Source organism: Chelmon rostratus, chromosome 14 (genome assembly GCF_017976325.1).
Source record: "Chelmon rostratus isolate fCheRos1 chromosome 14, fCheRos1.pri, whole genome shotgun sequence".
Taxonomy (NCBI): Eukaryota; Metazoa; Chordata; class Actinopteri; order Chaetodontiformes; family Chaetodontidae; genus Chelmon; species Chelmon rostratus.
This window is the reverse complement of record NC_055671.1, coordinates 3990687-4015237: the sequence shown is the minus strand read 5'-3', so window position 1 is coordinate 4015237 and position 24551 is coordinate 3990687. Positions and strand designations below refer to the sequence as shown.

Genomic DNA, 24551 nt, shown 5'->3' with positions numbered 1-24551 from the left:
AGAGCACTTTGGGATGTGGTGGAAATAGGAGCCTTGCAGCCTGACAAATCTGCAGCAACTGTGTGATGTTTGCATGTCAATATGGACCAAAATGTCTGAGGAATGTTTCCAGCACCTTGTTGAAGCTATGCTGCAAAGAATTGAGGCAGTTCTGAAGGCTGACGAGGGTCCAACCCAGTACTAGCAAGATGTACCTAATAAAGTGGCCAGTGAGTGTGAAAGTGTACAGTAAATATCTCATCACCTGTAATAATGTTGTGAACACTATAGAACCAGAATTTCTACATGTCAGCTACACATTGCTTACATTGGTGTCCTGTTAACAACCTGACATTTGATGCCTGACTGTTTTAGACTGTAAATGAATGTCCTGTATGGATGCCAGCAGGCAGAGTGTTTTCCCCTCCCAGCAGTCGTTTGATCCCAGTGGAGTTGCATGTTGTGCCAAAGGCTCGTTGCTGTTACCCCTCTTGCTGATTGACTCTTTTGCCCTTTGTCAAGGAGTGACTCACGATCCCCGGGGAGTGTCAGCTATCTTCCGTCCTTCTTCACCAAGCTGGAGAACACCTCGCCAATGGTGAAATCCAAGAAGCAGGAGATCTTTCGTAAGTTGAACTCCACCTCTGGTGTCGGTGATTCTGATGTTGGTAAGTGGGTCTTCTCTTTTCCCCTTCCTTTGAACTAACATGCATGCATGAGATGAGGGAACAAACTCTGTTAATATGTGTGCATGCAAGACACTTGTGTTTAGTTATTTCCCTCTAATGTTTCAAGCTCATTAAGCATGTGATGACACTGAAACAACCTGACCCGACACTGTATTTTTTTAACTGTCAGATGTTTAGTTTTTTTCAACAGCCAATAATTGTCTTGCAGGAAACGCTCAACCAGGCACAGAGATTTTCAACTTGCCTGCTGTTACCAGCTCCAGTAAGTAGCAGTGAGACTCGCACAGACACTTCAGTCTAGTTGACGTCTCCTCATTGTATGTTTTGTTTTGTTGTTGATTTGTAGGCAGTATCAACCCCAGGAATCACTCCTTTAGTGACCCAGCCAGTAACCTGGGCTTGGAGGACATCATCCGCAAAGCCTTGATGGGCAACTTAGAGGAGAGACAGGAGGAGCACCAGGGAGGAGTAGTGGCTCAGTGTGCCATGAATAACACAACTGGCACAGGCAGTGACGCCCGCCAAGAGGCCAACCCATCACCTAGCATGGGTAGGCACAGATTTCATTCCAAAAATGATGCATGTTCAGAAGGGATCTTATGTTTAACATATTGCTGCCTGTTTGAATACACAGGGAAGCAGAAGCAGGGCAAAGCCAACAGTCGAAAATCCAAGTCACCTAACCTGGGTCAGGCCTACACTGGAGGGGAACGTCCCTCTTCAGTGTCCTCCGTCCACTCCGAGGGAGATTATCACAGACAAGCCCAAGCCCAACCCCAGTGGAGCTGGGACGACCGACCGTCATCTGCAGGTAAGCTGTCCAGTCTCTGCTGTCTCAAAAATCCCTTAGAAAAGCCAGAAATACCTGTAGCCTATTTATTTACACCTTTTTTTACTTACTCTTCTTCTCCTCTGCCCAGGATCCATGCAGTTCCCTTACAACCCACTGACCATGCGCATACTGAGCAGCACGCCACCCACTTCCATAGCTTCCCCCGCCATACAGAGCCAGCAGCAGCAACAGCAACAGCAACAGCAGCAGCAGCAGCAGCCACCTCCAGCTGGAGCCCCGGTGGCCCAGCAGCGTGTGTGGCAGTCTCTGCTGTCAGAGCAATATGAGACCCTGTCTGACAGCGATGACTGAGCCCTGCTCGCTACGGCCCCAATAACCAGAAGAGAGGCCTGTGCTGAGGCTTGTCTGTTCAACCCCTCCTGTCCTAGAACTAACCTCGCTCACTGGCGAGTGTGACAAGTACATGGGGTGGTGTCCTTTTTATTTTTGGTGCTATTGCGCCCCCTGGCTGTTAGCTAAGAGTACAAGCAGCGGCCTGTGACAGGCAGGGCTCTCCAGAACAAGGCTAGCTTTTGGTCCGGAAGCACTCACCCAACCTGTCGGGGAAATAAACAGAACTCGACTGAGGGGACATCATGAGCTATAGTGAAGATGAAGAACTTACTATGTAAAAAGAAACAGCATAAGAGACTATTTCTGAATTTTGTTTGATTTCTGTAAAGATATACCTTGTCTTTAAGAAAATCATTGTATGTAAATATAGTAACCTTTTGCAGTGTTTTTCTTAACTTGATTATTTCTTATTTTAATGTCGCTTTTAAATCGATCCACTTTAAATGGGAAGAGTAAGGATGTAATCTTTAATATCACAGTTGGTCTCTCCCAGTTCACCGCCACCCCACATCACCTGACACCCACTCTAATATTTTTACCATAGCGACGCTAAGAGAGACCGGACCTTTGGTTTGTACTTGACCATGAGTGGAGCACAGAGATTGTGCCACCCTGCGCGCCATCCACCAAGCACCACCAGAGCCTGAACACCGTGGACATTCGAGGATGAAACAGAGTAACATTTCAAACAGTATTGATATTTGATGCCTGTCTTCACCACATAGTGGAGATGATGCATGGATTGTAACTATCAGATAGTAGAGGTAACTTCTCATCCCATTCGAGACAGAGAAATGTTGAGTTGAGAACACTGGTGTCATAGCAGAAAGGTGAAAAGTCTGATATAAGCTTAATTTTGGAAAAGAGAACCTTATGACTACTCCTGGACCCCGTCTGAATAATGAGAGTGAGCCAATGTTTTTTTTTGTTTGTTTGTTATTTGTTTTTTTTTCTCAATAGAGCCATGGTGTGTCACTTGTAGCTGTCTCTCTCTGCAGTTTCCAACCTGTCCAGAATGATCTGCTCCGCAACGTTGTCATGGTAAAAAAACAAAAACAAAAAAAAGTATGTCAGGTTTTGCCATGCCTTGTGACTTGAGAAAGAAGGCAGCTTTAACTAATTTTCTCAGAGATATACGTTGGTGTTTGATGTTTGTATTTGTTTCTGTAGTCCCTCTTTTTTTTTCCCTTCTTTTTTTTGATACTGTCCTGACAGAAATCTGAACTCTGTAAATTGTCTTTCCATTACATAAAAGGCAAAACTAACCAAACATAAAGAATGGTCTGCACCATTGTTGCACTTTTTTGCTTTGTAGCTTTTGACAAAAAAAAGCATACTACCTGCTGTGTAACTTATTCAATCTCCAGCACAGGAGTATACTAAGATGTGCTTTAAGTTTTTCCCACCACTCACACAGTTCTGGATGTTTTGACTTTCTGTCTTTTCTTGTAGCTGGTACATGATTTCGTAGTGTGACACTCACCATTACAGTTTTAAGTGTATGGTACAGTTAAATGTTTAGGATTTTGCTGTCATGGTGATTCAAAATCATGACCACTTAATCTGTGCTTTCATTGTGTCAGTCAACCGGCATAAAGCTTTGAATATGAATTATATTAGGTCAACTTCATAAATGGCAGTAATGTTCCTTTGAAAGTCTTTTTTTTTTTTTTTTTAAAGATATGTGAAAGAATACCATGTTTTGGCTTTTTCAGCTTTCACTTTGCTCAGTTAACAAATCCATTCTGCTCTAAACTTGATATTTCCTTTGTTCCTCTCATTTTGACTTTGAATCATTTGTCATAGCACATGTTCAGATTTTTATTTTCTGTCATTTTCAACATCTTTGTTATTCATCCTGTTTAGACGGGATGTTATGTGTTTACAAAGGCAATGACAAAAAAAAGTTTACAAACTTGAATCTTAAAGAAATCCGACATGAAGCCGAAAAAGAATTGGAGCATCTTTTCAGCTCTCTAACACACAGTGGTGACTTTTTTCTTTTTTTTTTTTTTTTGTCTTTTTGAAATTGAGACTTGAAAACCCGTGTATCCTATGATGTTGAAATGCAATGTTTGTATCGCACAATGTCTCTTAGTAGGCTATTACAAGAGTTCAGACCAATCAAATAAAGTGGTTCAGTTCTCCACCACTGAAAAATGTGTGTGTGTTCCGATCAAGTGTGCCATTTATTTATTGACCCTCTTGCTGTACACCTCCCCCTTGTGGCAAATGTTGGTAATGACACTTAGTTGACTTTCCTCTCAATGAATGTGCTATGCCTGCGTGCAAGATATGCAAAAAGCAATATATGAATTATTCCTCAAGAGTTTCTCTGAGTAATACAAATGTCAATCTGTCCTATTTACATCCTAACTCTACAAAATCATGTCTCCATTTATCTGCTATCTAGGTTGCTGGCAGTCTTAAGCTGTGATGCCAAGCATGAGGTCAATGGGGAGCCTGGGGTGGCGACCAAACAAGGGGCAAAAAGGTGCATCACCACATTTTTGAGATGACATGTTTCAGCACTTCTCCAGTCACAGGCTAATCTCTCGGCCTCTCCCAGAGACATTTTGGGGATTTCGGCCACTGACATCATCACTATATCATGTGTCTCAGTTATGATCATGTTGATGGTCAATGGCATGCACGAGAGACCAGCAGCATCTCTATCAGCTTTACCTGGACGATACTTGATGGAAAACAGGAAGTCAGCTACTTTCACCTAAAAGTGGTTGCATTCAGTTTGGCCGTGGTGAGTCCATATGTGAGAGCGTTATGGTCAGTATAGACTATGAAGGGTGGAGAGAAATAGAGATATTCATTTGTCCCACTTCAGAGCCAGGAACTCCAACTCACCTGAGTGAAGGAGGTAGGTTCTTCTCTGGGGCAGTTAAGAGTCCTGCCTCTGATGAAGCACTGCTCTGAGCACCTCCTGTGAGACATTGCAATGTAGGATGAATAGCTGCTCAAAGTCAAGTGGCTGAGACCTGTTGATGTTCAGGTGACCACCTGATTGGGTGACATGATGGCAGCAGGCCTCTGCTGTTTTGCTTTCTCCTGACGTGCTTTACTTGTATGTAATTTCCCCTTACAGCTTTGTCTGAGGAGAGAAGGTCATAAGAGGTTTTGCTATACAGGAAAAGTTTGGGATATGATTGCAATAGTATGAGATGAATTCCAATCATTTCCTCAATCTCCTATGGTGGTGGGTGTCCTCTATCTCAGAGCCTGCACAGGAGCAGTGTCTGCAGGATCAGTAGTGTAGTCATCCTTTGTGACAAGCCTCGTCAGAATTCTCAACTGATTTTTGAAGATTTCACATTTCCTTGGTGTCAACTTGACTGTATGTCTCTGGTAACATCACAAGACACTCCCCAGATGGTGGAGATGGTCCCCAAATGTCTTACAGAGAACCAGGTTGCCATCTCATCCATCCTTTAGGCACTCTTTACCTCTTCGTAAAGCAGTGGGTGTGGGGTTACTCGGACGAATCATGAGCTGTAGCGAGAGTATGGTGCCTACGTCATATTCATCCTGAGCAAAAGCTGTTTGACTTGTTGTTGCTGTGCTGGGGGAAGAAAGAAACAAGGGAAACTGTGGGTTCCCAGCTATTATCTTCATCATTCTTTGCTTTGGTTTCTTGTTTTCTTACTGGTGGACCTGCTTCATCCATCCTTGGGACTATTGTCTCTGTCTGATTCATTTCCACTGGTTCTGTCCAGTGGATATATGGTATTCACATTTTGCGTTTGCTCAAGGATGGGTTTTGGGGGGTATACCTATGTCATGAGCAGTACTATTTATGATGGGGTTGGTGAAGAGGGACCAGTGACCTTTCTGCAAGTACACTAGGCCATGCTCCACGTTCAACCCCTGTGTCAGCTGTGGATGCGCACACAGCTCAAAAAGGACACCCTGTTGGCCTGGGAATGACCTTCTGCTGCACTTTCAGCTGCACAATTAGGTAAAGTAACCCTTGTCTTTGGTTTGGGGAGCGGAGGTCGACACAGACTGCTTGACTTGCCTGTACTGCTGCATCGAGTGCCCTATCTGCTTTTTTTGTCACTAAGTATTGGGTGCTGTCAGTGATTAGCTTGTAAACATCACTCTGATTGTTCTTTTCTACAGGTGATACTGGTTCAAATGTTACAGTGCTAGCTGACATATCTACCTGTCCCGACTTATCTGAGGGGCTCTTTCTGTTGCTACATCCCCGGGATCGATGACCACTGTGTCCACTTTTGAAGTAATGGTAACGCTCCTCTCCTCTTTTGCTGTCCTGGCAAATTTTGGGAGCCACATTTTTGGCTTGCCTGTTGCTGAGCAGGAGGCCTATAAAGAGACTCATAAATGAACTTCTTGATCTCTTCCATCTCTCCTTTCAGCTGTCTGATTGCATCCAGAATTGCAGCATCCAGTTCTTGCTCCCCCACTGCTCCCACTGGAACTGGTGAAACTGTGTTAAAGTTTAACACAGTTAAGTTCTTTACTGTTCTGAATTTCTGCCGCCTCTCCCACTCAGTGCTGGCTGCTTCATTTGTCTTAGCTATCAGAACAACAGCAGTGACTGCTGGATCATCCAGGTAATTCTTGAGCTGGTTTCTTGCATTGTCAAAATTCACTGTGAAACATGACTTGGCCCCTGGTTACGTTGTTTGCTAGCATTATCAATTCCCCCTCAGTTTTCTTTGTAGAAGTTTGGAAAGTTAGTTGTAATTCTGTGTATTGCTCCTGCAAGCTGGCCACTGCAGCAGCATCATTACTGGCATTATCCAAAATCCCTGTATTTTGGTCATTGCATTCTTTCTCCTCCTTAGCACTTGCTATTAAGTGGACCAGGACCTCTCAGGCCACCTCCTTGTCTTCATTTTCAGTAGCTGTCTCAGCTGCTTCACTCATTAGTCTAATCAGCTTGTGCTTTCTGGTCTGTTGGTCAGTGGAGATTTTAGCTTGCAAACACTTTTTAGCCATTAGATGTCACAATGACAGTGCGCTATTGTCTACAGATACACACTGGATATATGAGCCTGGTCAGCACACACACACACACACACACACAAAACAATGAATGAACACATGTTGCTAAAAATGGCTGATAAAATCACAGTCAAAACATACATACAAGTGACAGCATGACTTTATCAATATAATATGAGCTCATCTCTTTAAAAAATTGCTCATTCTTAGTTGCAGGATTGCTATTATACGCTCCATTATGTAAACCTGTTTAAGTCCCTGCCACCATTGGTTTGTGGTTGGTGGGTGTTCCTTCCCCAGTTGTAGCATTTTCATGGTGATCAGCAGGAGTATGTGTAATACATATCTTTAGGTATGCTTCTTAGTAAAAACAACACTGGTTCTTGTGGATAGGCATTTCCCACCATTTTATCAATTTCCTCCTTAATGTTTTGCCAAAACCCTTGTAGTTTTGGGCAGTCCCAAAATACATTTGAATGCTCACCTGTCATTCCATATTTCCTTTAACACAATTTCGACTGAGATGCCCTTCAGAGAAGACAGCATAAGTGGAATATATTAAAAAAAATAAATTTACAGTCAGATTCTTTCCATAATTGACTGACTCCTTTGTGACAACTTGCACATAAATCGTATCCTTGATGATAATCGTTAATTCCAATTCCCATTTTTCTTAAATGTTTGTTGTATTTTCTACCACATCGGCTAACATCCTAATTTTAACTGTGAGAAACATGATGTTTGGTTGGTAAATGTTGTTCCACAACACTAATAAAATGTTGCTGAATGTTGGTTGGATTCTTACGAACCAGTTCCCACTCCTTATGGCTCGTGGTATAATGTCTTGTTTGTAAGTATCTAAAAATCATTTTGAGGAAGCCCAAACTCATTTTGGAGCTGGGAGAAAGACTTAACCTCTGTTTAATCAAATCACTGATTTATTATTTTCAGTCCTTTTCTGGCCAACTTCTAAACCTATTGTCCCACATAGATAAAAGAAAGTCAACATTACCAACGACTGACATAGCCCAAGTGAAAGAAAGCCACGTCATTCAGTCCAGAGGATCAACTTCCATATATCATCATTGCCTCTGATTTTACTTTATTAATTTTGTAATCTAAAACTAAGCCATACACATCCAGACAGGGCTTTTTTCTGGAAGATCCGCTTTCCATCAGCTAGTCTCTGTATATGTGGGTTTTGCCTTATGGCCTCTGCTGAGGGTTCAATGCTGAGTGCAAAACAAAAGTGGTGAAAGAGGATCACACTGTCTCGCCCCCATACACCTTAAATTCTGAGCATTGACTCTGACCTTTGAGCTGGGATATTTGTAAAATATATTGATCCATTTGACAAATTTATCTCTAAAGGCCTTATTGATCATTGTTTTTCCAAATATATCCAATCAACTATGTCAAACACTTTCTCAGCATCAAAGCTGAGCAGCATTGAGGGCTGTTGTCTATTCATTGCAACTGACTGTAAATTTGAAGCTTGTTGTTGCCTTGGCTGCCACAAATAATTCCAGTTTGGTCCGCCTTCATTCTGGTGTGGCTGGCAGGTCTGCTCACTCTGCTTGCCCTGCCTCCACCTCACCTGATCACACCTGCTGCTACTCTGGCAATCAAGACTCACCTGCTTTGGATTTGGATTCATTATCTGCCTGTCCGCTCTCAGCCCATTCACCAGCAACAATCTTCTATTGCACTTTCTGAACACTCAATTTGTTGCTTTACTTTAATCTCAATGCAAGAGACTGAAAAGTTACTTTTATTATGGTGCAGATTTCTCTATGAGCATGGTGACAACCTGCAAATTCCATAACTACCACTTCCTAAACTGCAGACTTGATTCAACTAATGCAGAATGGAAAGGCCCCTGGTACAAATGGATTATTGATAAATCAGCCCCCCTCCTGTTCAGTTCAGTGACTCTCTGGACCAGGGAACCTTGCCTCCAACTCCCACTGAGGCTTTAATAAGCTTACTATTAAAACCAGGTAAAGACAGTTCTGATTACAGTTCTTATTGTCCCATTTATCTTTTTAAATGTGGAACAGAAGATTCTAGCTAAAGAATTTGCTCTATAGCCTGAACCGGTCATGTCAAACGTTATATCACCAGATCAAACCAGGTTTGGACCAACACTCCTTTTACATTTGTTACCTTCCCAATATCATTTTCTCTGCAGCACCCACTGAGCCACCAGAAGTGGTGGTCTCTTTGGATACAGAGAAAACGTTGAATAGGGTGGAGTGGAGGTATTTATTTGAAGTCCTTAAGAACTTTTGCGTTGTTTCCATTGGTTGGTATTCGCTGTGGCAATCAAACGTTTATCTCTCGAGCTTAAATCCTGAGTCAAGGAAATCACAGATATGGCTGGAAACACACGCTGTCTTTATACACGGATGATTGATTATTGTTAATTTCTGACCAAATACTTACCAGCCCTAACGTAGTCAAGCTGCTAAACAGGTTTGGAACTTTTTCAGGTTAGAAATTGAACTTTTCCCATCCCTCATCAGTACTTCCCCTTTAAGGTGTCTAGAAGCAGTTTTGAGTATTTAAGTGTGAATATCTGTCAACAATTTTCAGACCTTTACATAAACAATTTCCCACCCTTACCTTACAAACTGAAATTGGACCTAGAAAGGTGGAATAGTTTACATGTAACCGTTGCTGAGAAGGTAAATTGCATTCAATTAAATGTGCTTCCACAGTTTTGTACTTTTTTCAATGTCTGTCAGTCTTCTTTTCTTCGACTAATAAACAATTTCCTTGTTACAAAGCCTCTGCCTCCGTTTCTTTGTGTCTCTCTGTGGTGGTGTGTGTGTGTGTGTGTGGACTGGGCGGCTCGTCCTCTACCACGACTCAACTACAACTGATCCTTGTGGCATCACAGCTCCAGCCAGTCCTCTAATCACTAGCCACAGGATAAATACCTGGTTCTCCTCACCAGTCTTTGGCAGATTGTTGCACTCATCAGCCTGGTAACACGTCTCAGTCATATATATCCCCTCATGTTTTGTGCTAATACTGTGGTCTCCTTGTGTCTCAGGGTCATCTCCCTCGTGTGTATGCCGAGTCTGTCCAGGACCACCTGTCCTCCAGCTGACTCAACTCACCTTCCTGTCTGCTCCTTCCTGGATCTGCACAGACCATCTCCCCAGTAAACAATTTACCTTTTTGTTTCAATAAATCCTTTTTCAATTAAATCCTTCTGAATCTGTGTTTTGCATTTGGAGTCCTGCTTATCACTCAGCCCTTAGCATTTCTCATTTCTATGGAAAAGCAGGAACCAGCCAATTCTGGAGTATTACTAGATCATCAAATAGGAGGAAAACAAGGGACAGGATTGCCTTCTTAATGAGCACGTAGAAGAATATTGTTGAGTGGAAGTCACCATTTGACCCCAAAGCATTTCAGTCACTCAAAGACCTTATGATCTTGGGGGGAACTTGGAGAGAAATTAGTACAATTTGAGGGGGTCATCTGGAAAATGAAACAAAAATGTAAAACAACAGTCCTTATTGTTCATTTTATCTCCTTGTACCTGTTGAATGAATAAAGGCTCTCATAACAAACATGCTGTGCAAACATCTTTCTATAATGTTTAATAAAGGAAAAGGTAACAAATTACAGCCATAATTGTGTAGATTGGCACAAATGCTCAGGCACGAGCAACTGGACTCAAAAGCACAAGTCAAAACAGTTGGTCTGTCTGGTAGAAAAAAGGGCTCAAGGCTGGTTTAATAACAAAAAAAGGTTCTCAATACAAAAATGAGTGAATAATGCAGGACATCAAAAAGGAAATCAAAGTGCTCTCAAAAATTACTAGGTAGACAAGGGAGTAATGGGGGACTGACATGAAACACGAAGGCAACAAGACAGTGGGAGATGTGGACTATATATACATGAGGTAACAAGGAACAGGTGGAGGGGAGGGCGGGGCAGACAACCAGACAGGTGGGAAAAACACCAGGAAGCCAGGGTTCTGGAACGAGAAGAGAGTTAGGGTTTCACAATAAACCAGGAATTGCGAGACAAAACTTGACGCTAGTGAAACAAACAGCTTAACAGACACGACAAGACATAACACAGACATTTGAAGTCAATTCACTCATTTGAGTGGCCATTTGACTTGCAGACTGCACATCTCCATTTTGCAGCATGCAAAAATGAGAAGAAGATTGACAGTGAGCCAAGTTCTGGATAATATTTTTTAATGAAAATGAGGGAGATAACACAGAGCAGCATAGTGATACAGATGAGCAGGTTTCTGAGGAGGAAGACAATGAGGAGAATCATCCAGAAGACACAAACACATCTGATGAGTCGGATGAGGAGGTCGCTGGTGCTGAAGATCCAAGTCCAAAAATGGTGGGCATGGTGAAGAAAAATAAACCTGAGTTGCCCTGAAGCACAGGGCTCCACTTTCCTCATATTTTGTTTTTACAGACACCACCATGTCTCATATTGTCCAAAAAGAAACCGGAATGTGATACTTGTGTATACTCTTCACAAAGATGCTGCTGTGTCATCAGGAAGTGACAAAAAGCTCACAATTATTCACGACTATAACCAAAACAAAGGAGGAGTGGACAAGCTGGACAAGCTGACAGCCACCTACACTTGCCAGCGAATGACCAGAGATGCCCAATGGTTGTGTTTCACAACATCCTTGATATGGCTGCATGTAATGCTTTTGTGTTGTTGACCCACATCAGCTAAGGGTGGAACTCAACCAGAGAAAACAAAAGGAGAATGTTTCTGGGGGAAAATTCCCTTGTCAAGCAATACATTGAGCGAAGGGAACTAGTGTCCCGAGACCCAGACGCTGTAGCCTTTGTCAAACAGCTGCAGAGTCAATCAGCAACACAGAGAGCATCTGCATCAGCATCCTCCTCAGCCAGCCCTGCCTCAATACCAACCAGAACAGTCACAGCCATAAACCCACTTAGGCCACCTGATTCTTAAAGAAAGAAGTGTCAGGTCTGCCCAAGCTATTTTATTGTAAAGCCCTAACTCTCCTCTCGTTTCAGACCCTGACTTCCTGGTGTGTTTTCCGCCTGTCTGATTGTCTGCTCCGCCCTGATCGTTTCCACCTGTTCATCGTTACCTCATGTATATAAAGTCTGTGTTTCCCTTTGTCCTGTGCCAGATTGTCTTGTGTACCCTGTCTAGCGTCCAGGACAAGTCTAGCTTAGTGAGAAAACTTTGTCTGCCTGTGACTGCTTTGTTATAAGGAGTTTCTAGTTTTTTGTACAATTTTTGAAAAACTTGTGCCTTTTGTTTCTTGCCTTTTGTTAATCAAGTCTTTTTGTTGTTACTTTGGATAACCGAGCGCCTTTTGTTTGTACTTTGTGAGCTACAGTCTTGTTTTTGCCAGATCCTTGTTATCTGAGTTTTTTATTAAATACCGCCTTCTGCGCTGAACTTTTCCTTAGTGATTCTGTGACTGCATTTGAGTCCTCAAAACCCTCAAGGGTAACTATGGTTCTATGAATCCTCCCTTGGTGATTTATTTGAGAAATGGTCAAAATGTTGTCCGACCGTACTAGCACATGCTTCCCCTCCAAATATGGGAGAAAGTGCTTGAGCGCCAGGTGCACAGCCCGCAGTTCTAGCACACTGACATGTTCCGTGCAGGCCTGAGCAAACCATGGCCCCTGAGCTGGTCTGTTCTGTCACACTGCACACCACCCGGAGAGGGAAGCACCTGTTGTGACGGTCTCCTGATGGGATGGAACAGAACCCATTGGCATGCCCTGTAACATGAAGGCCCTTTTCCTCCTTGGAGACAGAGCAAGGAGGCAGTGCCATGACACCCTGATCTTTCTGTCCTGTGCCACTTGGCATCCAAGTGAAAGCTGTTCAGCCACCATTGAAGAGGGCGAAGTGACAGCAAGCCCAAAGGGACAATGATTTCAGCAGCTGTCAACTTGCACAGGAGGCGTAGATACTGCACGTAGGCCAACCACTTGCCCTGGCGGAAGAGGGGAAGGAGGCAGAGGATGTCGCCCACCCGCTGAAGTGATGGGCAAGCCTTCATGGTTGCAGAGTCCAGAGCCACACCGAGGAAAGTGATACTTTGGGAAGGGGTCAGATAGCTCTTTTTTTAATGTTCGCCCTGAGGCTAAGTGAGCCAGAAGAGCAGCCATATCCTGCACCGCTTGAGACTGGGAAGGCGCATACACGAGCCAGTCATCTATGTTACGGCCGTGTCTTAGGACATGTTGCCGTGTGTGTGTGTGTGTGTGTGTGTGTGTGTGTGTTTCTTTGTCTATTACAGGACCATATGACCAGGAGAAAGCGATCTGATTGGTGGAGGCTTCCTATTTAAGTGAAACTGTTCTGGCCTTCTCTCCTTCATGGGTGCAGATCCCGGGGGGGACGGGGGGGACATGTTCCCCCCAATTTCTGAAAAACATGAATTGTCCCCCCCAATAAAAATACCATAAATTATTCGAAATTGAACAAATTTATTTTCACTTAACTTCTTCACATTTTAGATTCCCATCTTAAAAGAAATGGTGGAACAAATACAATATATTTCTGACTCCACATTCCATCTCTGGTCTCCTCCACTACAGTGCAAATGAATGGGCACACAGACGCTGATGACATCAGCAGGCTTTTAAAAAAAAAAAACCCTCAATCTTTCTCTCAGCTCTGGAAAGTGGCTGCAGCCTGGGTCTGGTAATTTGCTGCAGAAGCAGATGCCTTTCTGTGAGTAATTTTGGGCAGGTGGATGATGTGGTAGACCAGTACCCTGAGCTGAAAAGAGGTGCTCTTGCTGTTGAGTTGCCTTTTTTTAAGAGTAAATATGAGTTCAGCTGCAGTAAGGAAGCAGCAGAGGCACATGGACTGTTTGGTTTGAATTGGTGGTGCCAGCATCTTCCTGTGAAGCAGAGAGGAGTTTTAGTGCCCTGAGAAGGCCTAGAACCTGGCTTAGAGCCACCATGTCTCAGGAACGACTGAACAGTGTTGTCGTGTGTCATGTACACAGAGAAAAGTTTTATGGGCTTGATAGACCAAATCTCTGTCAGCAATTTATTGCTGGTAGTGAAACTCACAAACACACCTTTGGCTCATTTGCCTAGTTATAATAGTTTGTGAGAGTAGTGATCAATGGTCAATACTCACATGACTGTATAATGAATGGATATGAATTCATGATGATGTTGAGTCTACTTGTTGATGTTGATGAAATTTGTGACGACTGGGGTTGCAAATAGATGAGCTCTGATTCTTCCATCCCTGTTTTAAACGAAGGTGGTTGTTCTGTTTGGTGTTTTTGTTTGTTGTTGGTTGGTCTGATTGATTTGTAATACATTATTTCAATTGAACAGAATTAAATTGAATGATTTTCATGATTTTGTTGTGTCTACTGGTCAGATTGATGATTAAAAAAAGGGCAACATGGGTACATTTTGTTGATTTTCATGATTTTGTTGTGTCTGCTGGTCAGATTGATGATAAAAAGGACAACATGGGTAAATTTTGTCAACTCTAAATGAATGACTATATAAATGAATGGATATGAATTTATTTTCAAGTTGTATTATCCAGGAGTTGTCTAGATACAGATAAGAAGAGTTATTAAGATACAGGATCTCTTCTTCTAGGGAGTCCTGGAAAATGACAGATGAAAACGAACATGGAGATTTATGTAAATAAATTTGATTTTGTTGGGTCAACTTGTGTTGTGTTTATTGTGCTCTTAGAACTGTTTACCACCATAACTGTGTTAAAACATGATCAGTTAGTTTAAACAACTTGGTTAGGGCTTCATATTTCATCCATATATCAATTAATCGTGCATAAAGTAGTCCCATAGGGGAAAAGGAAGATGGTGAGAAGAATTTGAGATTAGTAGACACTACATTCCCAAAACCCTTAAAATTATGATTTACTAATATAACAGTTAAGTAAGCAGTGACACGCACTGTTGGCTGTTTAGGACAAATAAACAAGAATGGTAAGCACAATAAATGATTCCCTGTGCAGTATTTTTTAGCGAGCCTTTACCAATTTATGGCATGGTATGAGTTGCATACTGGCAACAACACGTTTGTGTCCCCCCATACCTGACATCGGATCTGCACCCCTCCAACCGTGGCCAGCCTGTGTGTTTTTAACATGTGGTCGATTGTTTGCCGCTATGCTCGTGTATTGAAATAATTTGATAGCAGTCTAAAGCAGGAATGAGACGCCCTGTGTTTGTTTAACCTTTTTCTCCTGTTTTCTGTCTGGGCTCAGGTCAGTGTTATGTACTTTGGTTTCTTTGATTTTGCCAGGTCAGAGCAGGGAACCTGAGCTCTTGTGTTTGTTGTTTTGGGCCTATGGTCTCATATCCGAGCCTAAATAAAAAGACTACTGAGCCTGCAAACTTGTATTTGGCCACATTCTTGGGGATGGGAGGAGCGAGGGGGCTCAAATCATGTGGTGTCTCTACTTTCCGTCACTTCTAGATACGGAAGGATCTTCATGCCCTGTGATTGCAGGGGAGAGAGGGCTGCTGCCACACAGCGGGTGAACACGTGCGGGGAGAGGGAGAGACCAAAGGGCAACACACTCAACTGAAAATGATGGCCTTGAAAGGCAAACTGAAGGAATTGCTTGTGGTGAGGTATGATGGGAACATGAAAATGTGGAGACATGAGAGCTGCTGTCTAGTCTGTCTAACACTACGGTTACAAAACTAGAAAACCAAAAATGCTCCCGAAGGAGGAAAACACAAAGGGCTACGAAACGGAGGAATAGGAATCTAAATAACAAAAGAAATCAAACAGAAAATCGCTCTTAAACAAGGAGAATAAATCGGCTAAGCTATAACTATGACAAAAAAACAGAAACCAAATTATAACGTTACGTACAAATAACACTATGGAAGGAACAGGGCATGGAACATAAACTAATGAGAGAAACGCAGACAACACTAAGGACAGGGACCCTACATAAATCAAGACAAGAACAAAGACAAGAACAAGGCAATAGACTAATTAGAACTGTGGACAATAAAAGACAAAGACGAAACAAGGAACAACTCAGACCTGAACAGAAACACTAACATGAAACATGACAAACACTTACTAAGGGACTATGGCTTGAACTATGACTGGTAGAGAACGTAGACAGCAAGGTTACACAGACAACACTAAACAAAACATGCATACTTAGACTATTAGAACGACAAGAGACAATGACAAAACTAGAACCAAACTTACATGGAACACGACGCGGACATGACAAAGAAATCACACGACAAACACTTACTATGGACACTAAGGCTAGGACAAGGACTGTGGCTGTGGTAGACGGCAAGGGGACAAGACAAGGTAATGCAGACGACGACCCGAGAAGGACAAAGGGGAAGACACGGACTTAAATACACTAGGGAGGAACACTAATGCTGCACAGGTGAAACACATCAGACAATCACACAGGAGGGAAAACACAGGAAGTAAAGCAACCCAAAGACACATAGCATGAACCTTCAAAATAAAACAGGAAGTAACCAAAGACAAGACACAATGGGAAACTTAACCAGTATACAAACAAGACAAAGCAAGGGTTGAGACTAAGACAATACAAAAACTCTCTTACATAAAACGTGGTATGACTATAGACCAGGCATCTCAAACCGGTTCCATAAAGGGCCGTGTGGCTGCAAGTTTTCATTCCAACCAAGGAGGAACACACCAGGCTGGAATCAATTAATCAGCTGATCTCAGTCTTCAGCTGATAACTAAGTGATCCCTTCATGTTGATTGGTTGGCCTGATGTGCTCCTCCTGGGTTGGAATGAAAACCTGCAGCCACGCGGCCCTTTATGGAACCGGTTTGAGATGCCTGCTATAGACTAAGACATTAGGAATACACAGACTAGAACAGAGAAACAAACATGAACTAAGAACACTACAATGAACACTTAGAAACTGAATAGGGCAAAAGATCAAGAGGAAAACTAAACAAAACTGGCGTGCCTGGCACGGGTCATGACATGTCCAGGAGACTTTCAGCAGAGAACTGGGCAGTCCACTTGTCAATCTCCCCAAAGAGGATGTATGTTTTCTGCTACTGCAGCTCTCATACAAACAGTTTAACTGCACTGCAAAGCACCTTGAATATCAAGATCAATCCATTGCTTTTTTAGATATTCTTTTATGTTTTAGGAAATAGAACAGTGGTAAAAGTCTTGGAAACAACCTGGAAATAATAAAATCAAATTCCATACTTTTCCATACTTGCATAAGAACACTGATTAAAAGACTGTGCTATGGTAGCCCAGCTGAGTCCAGGATAGCCACATGTAAATGAAACCCATTCATTAATTTCAGTTATGTCAATCTTAGTTTCTTACACTTGATAGGGTGACACAGCCTTGCCACCTTGAAGGGCAGTTTGTCACATTGTCCCCCTACATGCATGTTGTATTTGGACATCACACCATTTGCCATGAGCCTGTAATACAAAATTCCTGTTAGTATTTTGTACATATATAACAAAATAAATAAAATAAAAAAACAGTACCAAAAGAGTTTGTCATTTACACAATTTCTCTGGAGGTATTAAGTAAGGTAAAAATGTAGCATAGCCATGGAAAAATCCTGTTTAGTTCCTCTTTAATATGTCTATGCTGTTTTAACAGTTAAACAGTCTTTGTACAGACACATACCTGTTCATGCACTTGGTTGTGCAGTCCTTAACATTTTTCCCCCCAACTCTGGACAACAAGGTAATCTGTAATGACAGAACACAAATGCTTCACCTGAAACAATACTTCTGTAATCAAAAAGAATTATGAAAATCTAATAAAAATTGTAATAACCATTGTTGCCTTTTTCTTCAACTTATCCTCGAACCTGGCCACATCATTATCATTTTTGAGTTGCTCAATCGAGATTTCAGGATCCCGTACAGTCCCAAGAGAGGCCTCAATTTGTTGAAGCTGGTCCTTTATTTTGAGGAACATACCAACCACCTTCCTTTGGAATCCTGAATTAATAATAATAATAATTATTATTAATAATTAAATTAATTTAAAAAATGAACTACTCAGCCAAAGAAAAGCTTTTGAGATTATTCCAATATTGGTAATGACACAGCAACAGTGTAATTAACAAGTTTGACTTACGTTCTTGAGACATTGGGTATGGGTTTCTTGCCTTTGCTGTGAGACACAGGCAAAGCATAATTAGCAAAGATTTTAATTCTTAAAGATGCACATTGTGGGAACAATTTATAAAATGGTTCATTCATTAAAAAATAGAGAGTACAATTAAATGCTGGCAGAAGTGTTAATCAAAGACAGTGAAGTTTTCTTTCTTCTTTGTGCCGACACTCTGGGGGAAGTTCTTCCACAGGAGGGACGTTTCCGTGGGGAATGCCTCACCTCGCTACCTGCAATACAAAAGGACAGATTGCTGTTATAACAGGGCAAGACATATACTACATGCTGCTTCAACAGGATATGAAGTGTCCTTTTATTCAGTGTTTGAGTTATCACTAGATGTGCAATTGTGGCACCCTGGCTATTTTACTAGCCTAAGTTATTGTATGTATTGTTTTCATTTTTGTTTTATAATGGTTGTATAGTTATAATTGTTTAGTTATAATTGTGTTATCCCAGTTTATTGTACACAATAAACTGGGATAAAAGTGAACTTATGTTCACTAATGAAAGTAGGATTGTAAAAAACTGTCCCTTTAAGATAGTCCAGGACTATATAACCTATTTAGGCATTAAAATTTCCAAAAGTCCAAAACAGTTGTTTAAATTAAAACGTAGCATAGAATACTGGAGGACTCTACCAATATCTACGATCGGAAGAGTTAATGCTATAAAAATGGTATCACTACCAAAATTTTTGTACATTTTTCAAAACTTGCCAATTTGGGTCACATCTGATTTTTTAAAGAAGCTTAAAACAATTGTTCTAGATTTTGTTTGGGGTTACAAAAAACATAGACTCTCCAAAAGACATCTATACAGGCCGACCCAAGATGGTGGTCTTGGTCTTCCAGTATTTAGGGATTACTATTGGGCAGCAAATGCTAGGGCAATGGCATACTGGCAGTGGGGTTCTCCAGACCACCAGTTACTCCATTCTGCCCCCCTCTGGCTAAAATTGGAGCTGGCATCTTTGAAAAAAACATTCTCTTCCCTTTCCTCATTACTTTTTACCAACCTTTCTTCTGCTATTAAATCAGTTAGTCATAGCTTTGTTGTGAGAAATTCTCTTAAAATTCTCAACCAAATAAGAAAGTCTTTAAAACTCCTGGTATATCGGCTTATACTCCTATCTGCCATAATCATGCTTTTGTCCCAGCTTTGCTGGACAACACATTTTCTTCATGGTGTGCCAAAGGGTTGAGGTGTATAGGGGATTTATATGTAGACGATAATTATGCATCATTTCAGCAGTTAAGCTCCAAATATGAGATCCCTCACTACAGTTTTTTCGTTATATGCAACTGAGGCATTTTGTGCGAGAAAACATTCTTCACTTTGAGTTAAACTGTGAGAGACATGCACTCCTTGAACTGCTTTCTCTTTTGCCTAACAGTAAGAAGCTCATAACAAAATTCGTAAAATATTTTTCAGAAGACTCATTTTCTGTCGACAGTATTAAAAAAGCTTGGGAAAGAGAAACTGTTGTGCTTTCTGACCAACTGTGGAAGACTGCTTTCTCCCGGATCCATATTTGTTCAATAAAAAGTAGACATTCATAAGTTTTACCCCTCTGCTTCTCTTAAATGTGATAAATGTAAAGTCAGTGATGGTACAATGTTGCATTTATTTTGGGATTGTCCGTTAATCTATCAGTTCTGGGTCAGAATTTTTGTTTTTTACTCTGGGGTTTATAAGAGGAAGCTCCCTCCTGACAGGGAGTTTGCAGTTTTTGTTATGATAAATTTGTTAATAAAAATAATAATAATAAAAAAACCTGATGAAAATAAATAAATAAATAAATAATTGTTTCTAAATTTTGTTAAATGTTACACGGTTGCTGCTGCCATACGTAGATGCAGTGTTGCAGTATCAGTTTACATCCGACTCTGGAGTAGCCTACTAAGCTGTGTTTATCTGTTTATTTCTTTTTAGACTTGTGTTAGCCGCAGTCTATTTTTGAGGGCCCTAGACTGGGATAACAAGGTTTTCTATTGCTATTTGGTAATAAAAACATTAGATAGATAGATACTTTATTCATCTCCAAAGAGAAATTTGGATACAGGTTCCACATGTTTCTGTGCTTCGGTCTAGCTCTTTCTTGTTATTTTATATTTAAACAGAAAAGACATTGCGGGGTAATGAAACACTGTAGGCATACATTTAGCGCAATATAGTGCATAGCGTTAATTAGTGTTCCATGCGCACATGTGTGCGTGTGCCTGTAACATAACATTCAGACTTTGATCCTTTTACAATTTAGTTGACATGAAATTCCAAAAAACATAACATTATTGAGTTGAAGGCACAAGCTTGGCACTTACGTCCCCGTGTCAGTTCTTGGAGTGGTGTAGCAGTTTGATCCATTGCCACATTGGGGGAGGTAATGATTGATACTTTGAGAAAAAGAAGGAAAAAGTTACCCGACTGAAAGACACATTTTGAAACCATCTAATTGCAAACATTAGATAGCTATCATATAAATATAGCAATTTATATGTAAAATGAAAATTCAGTCATCTACTCACTGTCAAGGTGATGAGAAATACGTACGATGGGGACAGAGCTTCAATTATTTATCCACAAAACAGAAATAACTCTAAAGTGGAATTATGCTAGAAGCTGTCAGCCTGTGATACTCAAGCAGTGTTTTCAGGATTTAAAAAATACTCAATAGCTTGATGTTAATTAAATGACATAATTTTCAGGTGGTGGCAGGTGAAAAACCATAGATGACCAAATAGTTGCCCGCGTGCAAATACAAGCCTGTGCTCTAATAGCCACCAGTAAGTACATTTTTGTGGGGCTAACGCTTTAACTGAAAGCACAGTCTAGAGAGACAGGAAATGTGGAGGTGGGAGGGACTGAGCTTCGACTGGAGGTAAACACCCCCACATTTATCAATTTTGACCATTTTTAATTCAAGCATCACATGACATCCTCCATGGATGACCAAATGTAGGAGGCAACACCTATTCAACCTTGACATGGGAAAACATTTCTAGTTTGCCTTGATAAGAACTCACAGGTAGGTGTGGCACTGAATTGGCTCGACTGCAGTTCCTCATTTGGGGTTCCCGGGGTACCTAAATTATAGATTGTGAAAAGATAAATCCAGCTTCTCAGGCTGTCTCTTGGTGTCGAAGTTCGTCTTCTACGAGGTGACTGTCCCACACGACCTATGAAAAAGATCAGATTAATTATTCAAAACATCTCTGAAATGACATGACAAAAATAAATAAAATAAAATAAAAATATTTACTCTTTGGGTCGTCTACAGGGCTCAGGCATGGTGATCCTATCATGGGCGAATCAGGAGTCCAAAATCTTGGTGATCCTGACAAAACATACATATACATACATTACTGCAGTTATAGAAATACACTACTCATAAAAAGTTAGGCATCTTTGGCTTTCGGGTGAAATTAATGGAAGTTGTGCAAAGTTAACACTACAGTGACATATCATGAAAGTAGAGCATTTCAGTAGAAGCATCCACTGGTTATTTTCTCATCTCAAATTATTTACTGAAAAAAAAAGCAAACAACAGTGGTGGGTACACCACAACAAACACAATTCTCAATAACTTTACATGTGTGCAGTTCTAACAGAAACAGGACATTTACTGGTTGATTCATGGATCAAACCCCTGTTGTGAATTTTGCCGTTAAGATCCTTGTCAGAGAACAGAGAATTGTGCAAAAATGAGTGAAACACTGATCAGTTGGACATGTGCATTCAAAAGTTTAGAGAAGGTCAGTAAGTTCACCTGTGAAGGTTAGAATGCATTTTAGCTTCACCCTGACATTTCACCTTAAAGTCGAATAGCTCTCACTTTTTGTGAGTAGTGTATATGTCTTTAAAAGATAAAAACGAATTAACCACTTTGGACATTTTGGTAAAAACACCAAAATTACAATTACTTCTTAAATCGACTCAACCACGAATAGGTGGTGATGCAGTTTGTCTCTCAGAAGCCATCGTCCTGGCAATACTGTATGGCATCCGAGTCTTATCTGCATAAATATCTAAAAACAATTTAAAATAAGTACAGGTTTTCTAACTCCAAATCTAACATGAGTCCTGCAGACTAAAGTTTAATGAAATTCTCTTAAAAATGTTACTTTGGGTTTTGGGTGACTTACGGCCTGTAAGGTTTATTGCTTTGTTTCTGGGTTACAGCCGGATCTTATATTTTTAAGTTCTGTAGTTCACAAAGAATATTAATCAGGCGATTAAAAAACTTGACACTGTTAAAATTGATTTGGGTTAACATGTTAGTAACGTAGTATTTTTAACAGCACTAATTTAAACACACAAAAAACGTGCAAGAGCAAGGAATGCACATTAGATTAATAAAATATGATGCGCGATTTAACATACCACACAATCCAAGACTATTTCTCCACAGTATGAAGAACAGGCAAGATAGCAAACCCATTTTGATGGGGTAGGCAAACAGCTTTCCTTTGCACATCCTCTACTTTCAACAATTGGCATTTGGAACTTTCAAAACTGTCCACATACGCAATGTTTAATAGTTTGGAACTGCAAGGATGCTTGAATAGATCGGTGGTGTCATCTTGGCTCACAATGTCAACAACGACTGTTCCATCTCCTCTTTTTTCCTTGCACAAATGCAAAGTCCTTGTTTTGGAGCAGAAAGCATCTGTCCTGTAGTTTTGCAGAAATGACAGTGGATGTTTGCAGGCGCTGCTTTTGTAATTTCTGTGTTTGGGCATTCTCAGCAAGCTGTTTGGTGACTTGAACAACAGGATTGCTGCTGCGGCGAACCATTTTTTTAATGACTTGAAGATAGTTCTCAAATGGGAAACATGACAGGTCATCCAAAGAGCGTTTGAAGAATTTGACATCTTCATGAAGGTGCTTTAATGAATGTACGTTGTAAGTGGGGAATATCTTTCCATACAAGGCAGTGCTTGCATCAACGAAGCGATCCATGAGATTCTTTGCATAGTCCAGATATCTCTTCTCTGTATCTTTTTCCAACAGAATGGACATACTGACTGTTAATGTTAAAGTAGCCTTTCAGGTGGAACACAAGGGCTTTAATAAAGATGCCGCAACAACCAGTGTGGGTCATACGCATGTCATTTATTTGATTAAAAACACAGGGAAGGAAAAAGGAGAGGACAGACAGTCGTACTACGGCTGGGACACCAACCACTCACTGCTGGGACACTGGGAGTATACTACATAACCAAAGAAAACAAAACTCAACACGCTTCAAATAAAAACACCACACAATTAACAATGTGCCACCGCAAACCGTATCACCATCTAAAGTGAACTCCCAGCGTCAACCGCACTGGCGAGTGGAGGACCCCACCAACCGCCGCACTAGAAACAAGAGAAGACAGTATTAAAAAGAGTATTAAAACTAAACCCTGCACTAAAACAATAAAATAACACAATCAGTAAAAATAAAACACGTAATACTAAAATAACATAAAATAAACGGCAGCCAGTGCTTTGCCTGGAAACAAAGCACAATTAATTTCTGAGGTCAAGCACAAGAGGTTTAAAATGCTGGCTGTCTTACATACCTCTGTGCTGTGTGACACTCAAGTTAGACCTAAAAACATGGTAGACCCACAATTAAAATACTTAAAATACAAATACCTCAGGGTGCAAGTACCCCTACTTTTACCCTAACAATTAAAATACTAACATAACAATAAAACAATGTTCCCCCCTGCCAGAGTCAGAGGGAATCAAGCAGTCACAGCCAGAGTGAGCACACACAATTTGAAGGCTGCTGCTGCAGTCACACCTGTTGCCAATCAGCCCCTCCTGTCCCTCCTGATTGGTCTCTAGCCTCTGTTCTCTGCAGGGTCCTTTGTGACCTACTGCTACATTAAGAAAAGACTATACAGTGGTTGTGGTAAGACACCGCTCAAGACTACTGGCCCTGTGCACAAGAGGAAGTGACGTAATTCTGTGGCCTTCCAACGATCAATCTCATTCAGAGACCGGGGTTGCCTTACAAATTCACCTTGCATCGCTCCCTTCAGCTTACCAGCCTTTATGACAATTCCTCCTGCCGCCTCCGGCGTAACTTGCAGTTAGACGGTCCACAAATAAGAAACACCAGGATGTGTTTGACAACACCAAGGCACACCAGATGCATGTAATCCAGAGGAAACTGCTCAATGCACCAAATCCCCAAATTAAGGAGAGGAGATGGCATCTTCTGATGATTAACATACTTGAACTGGCTGAACATTTCATCACTTCTGCTGGGAGCGACATCTGTGGCTGTGTAAACCATCCTACGGTTAATGCATAGTGATGTTGCCTCACATCGCTCACAGCCTTGGTTGGCATTGTGGCCTTTAGTGCACTTCAGAAAAGCTCTTGCGGGTGCATCACAGAAATGCACTGATGCTCACTTTGTAAACTTTGCCCTGATACTCAACTCCTCTTTCCAGCAAACCAGCTAAATCCGTAATCAAGTCTTCAATGAATTCTGATAATGGCTCAGGTTTGCCTGTTCCATAATACAGCGCCACAATGAA

At 41.3% G+C, this 24551-nt stretch overlaps 1 protein-coding gene across 4 annotated transcripts in view; it reads left to right on the top strand.

Annotated features, from left to right (window-relative positions):
* The window catches only part of ncor1 (nuclear receptor corepressor 1), a 55547-nt gene extending 51539 nt beyond the window's left edge, over window positions 1-4008 (top strand). For 3 of the 4 annotated variants that reach the window (XM_041951787.1, XM_041951786.1, XM_041951784.1), the window contains 5 exons: window positions 502-647; window positions 877-930; window positions 1015-1218; window positions 1303-1479; window positions 1589-4008. In XM_041951787.1, the coding sequence (XP_041807721.1) occupies window positions 502-647; window positions 877-930; window positions 1015-1218; window positions 1303-1479; window positions 1589-1812 (805 nt within the window). In that variant the 3' untranslated portion in view covers window positions 1813-4008. The remainder of the gene's footprint in view (window positions 1-501; window positions 648-876; window positions 931-1014; window positions 1219-1302; window positions 1480-1588) is intronic. The other variant, XM_041951785.1, reaches the window with a different exon arrangement.
* The last annotated feature ends 20543 nt before the right edge of the window (window positions 4009-24551 follow it).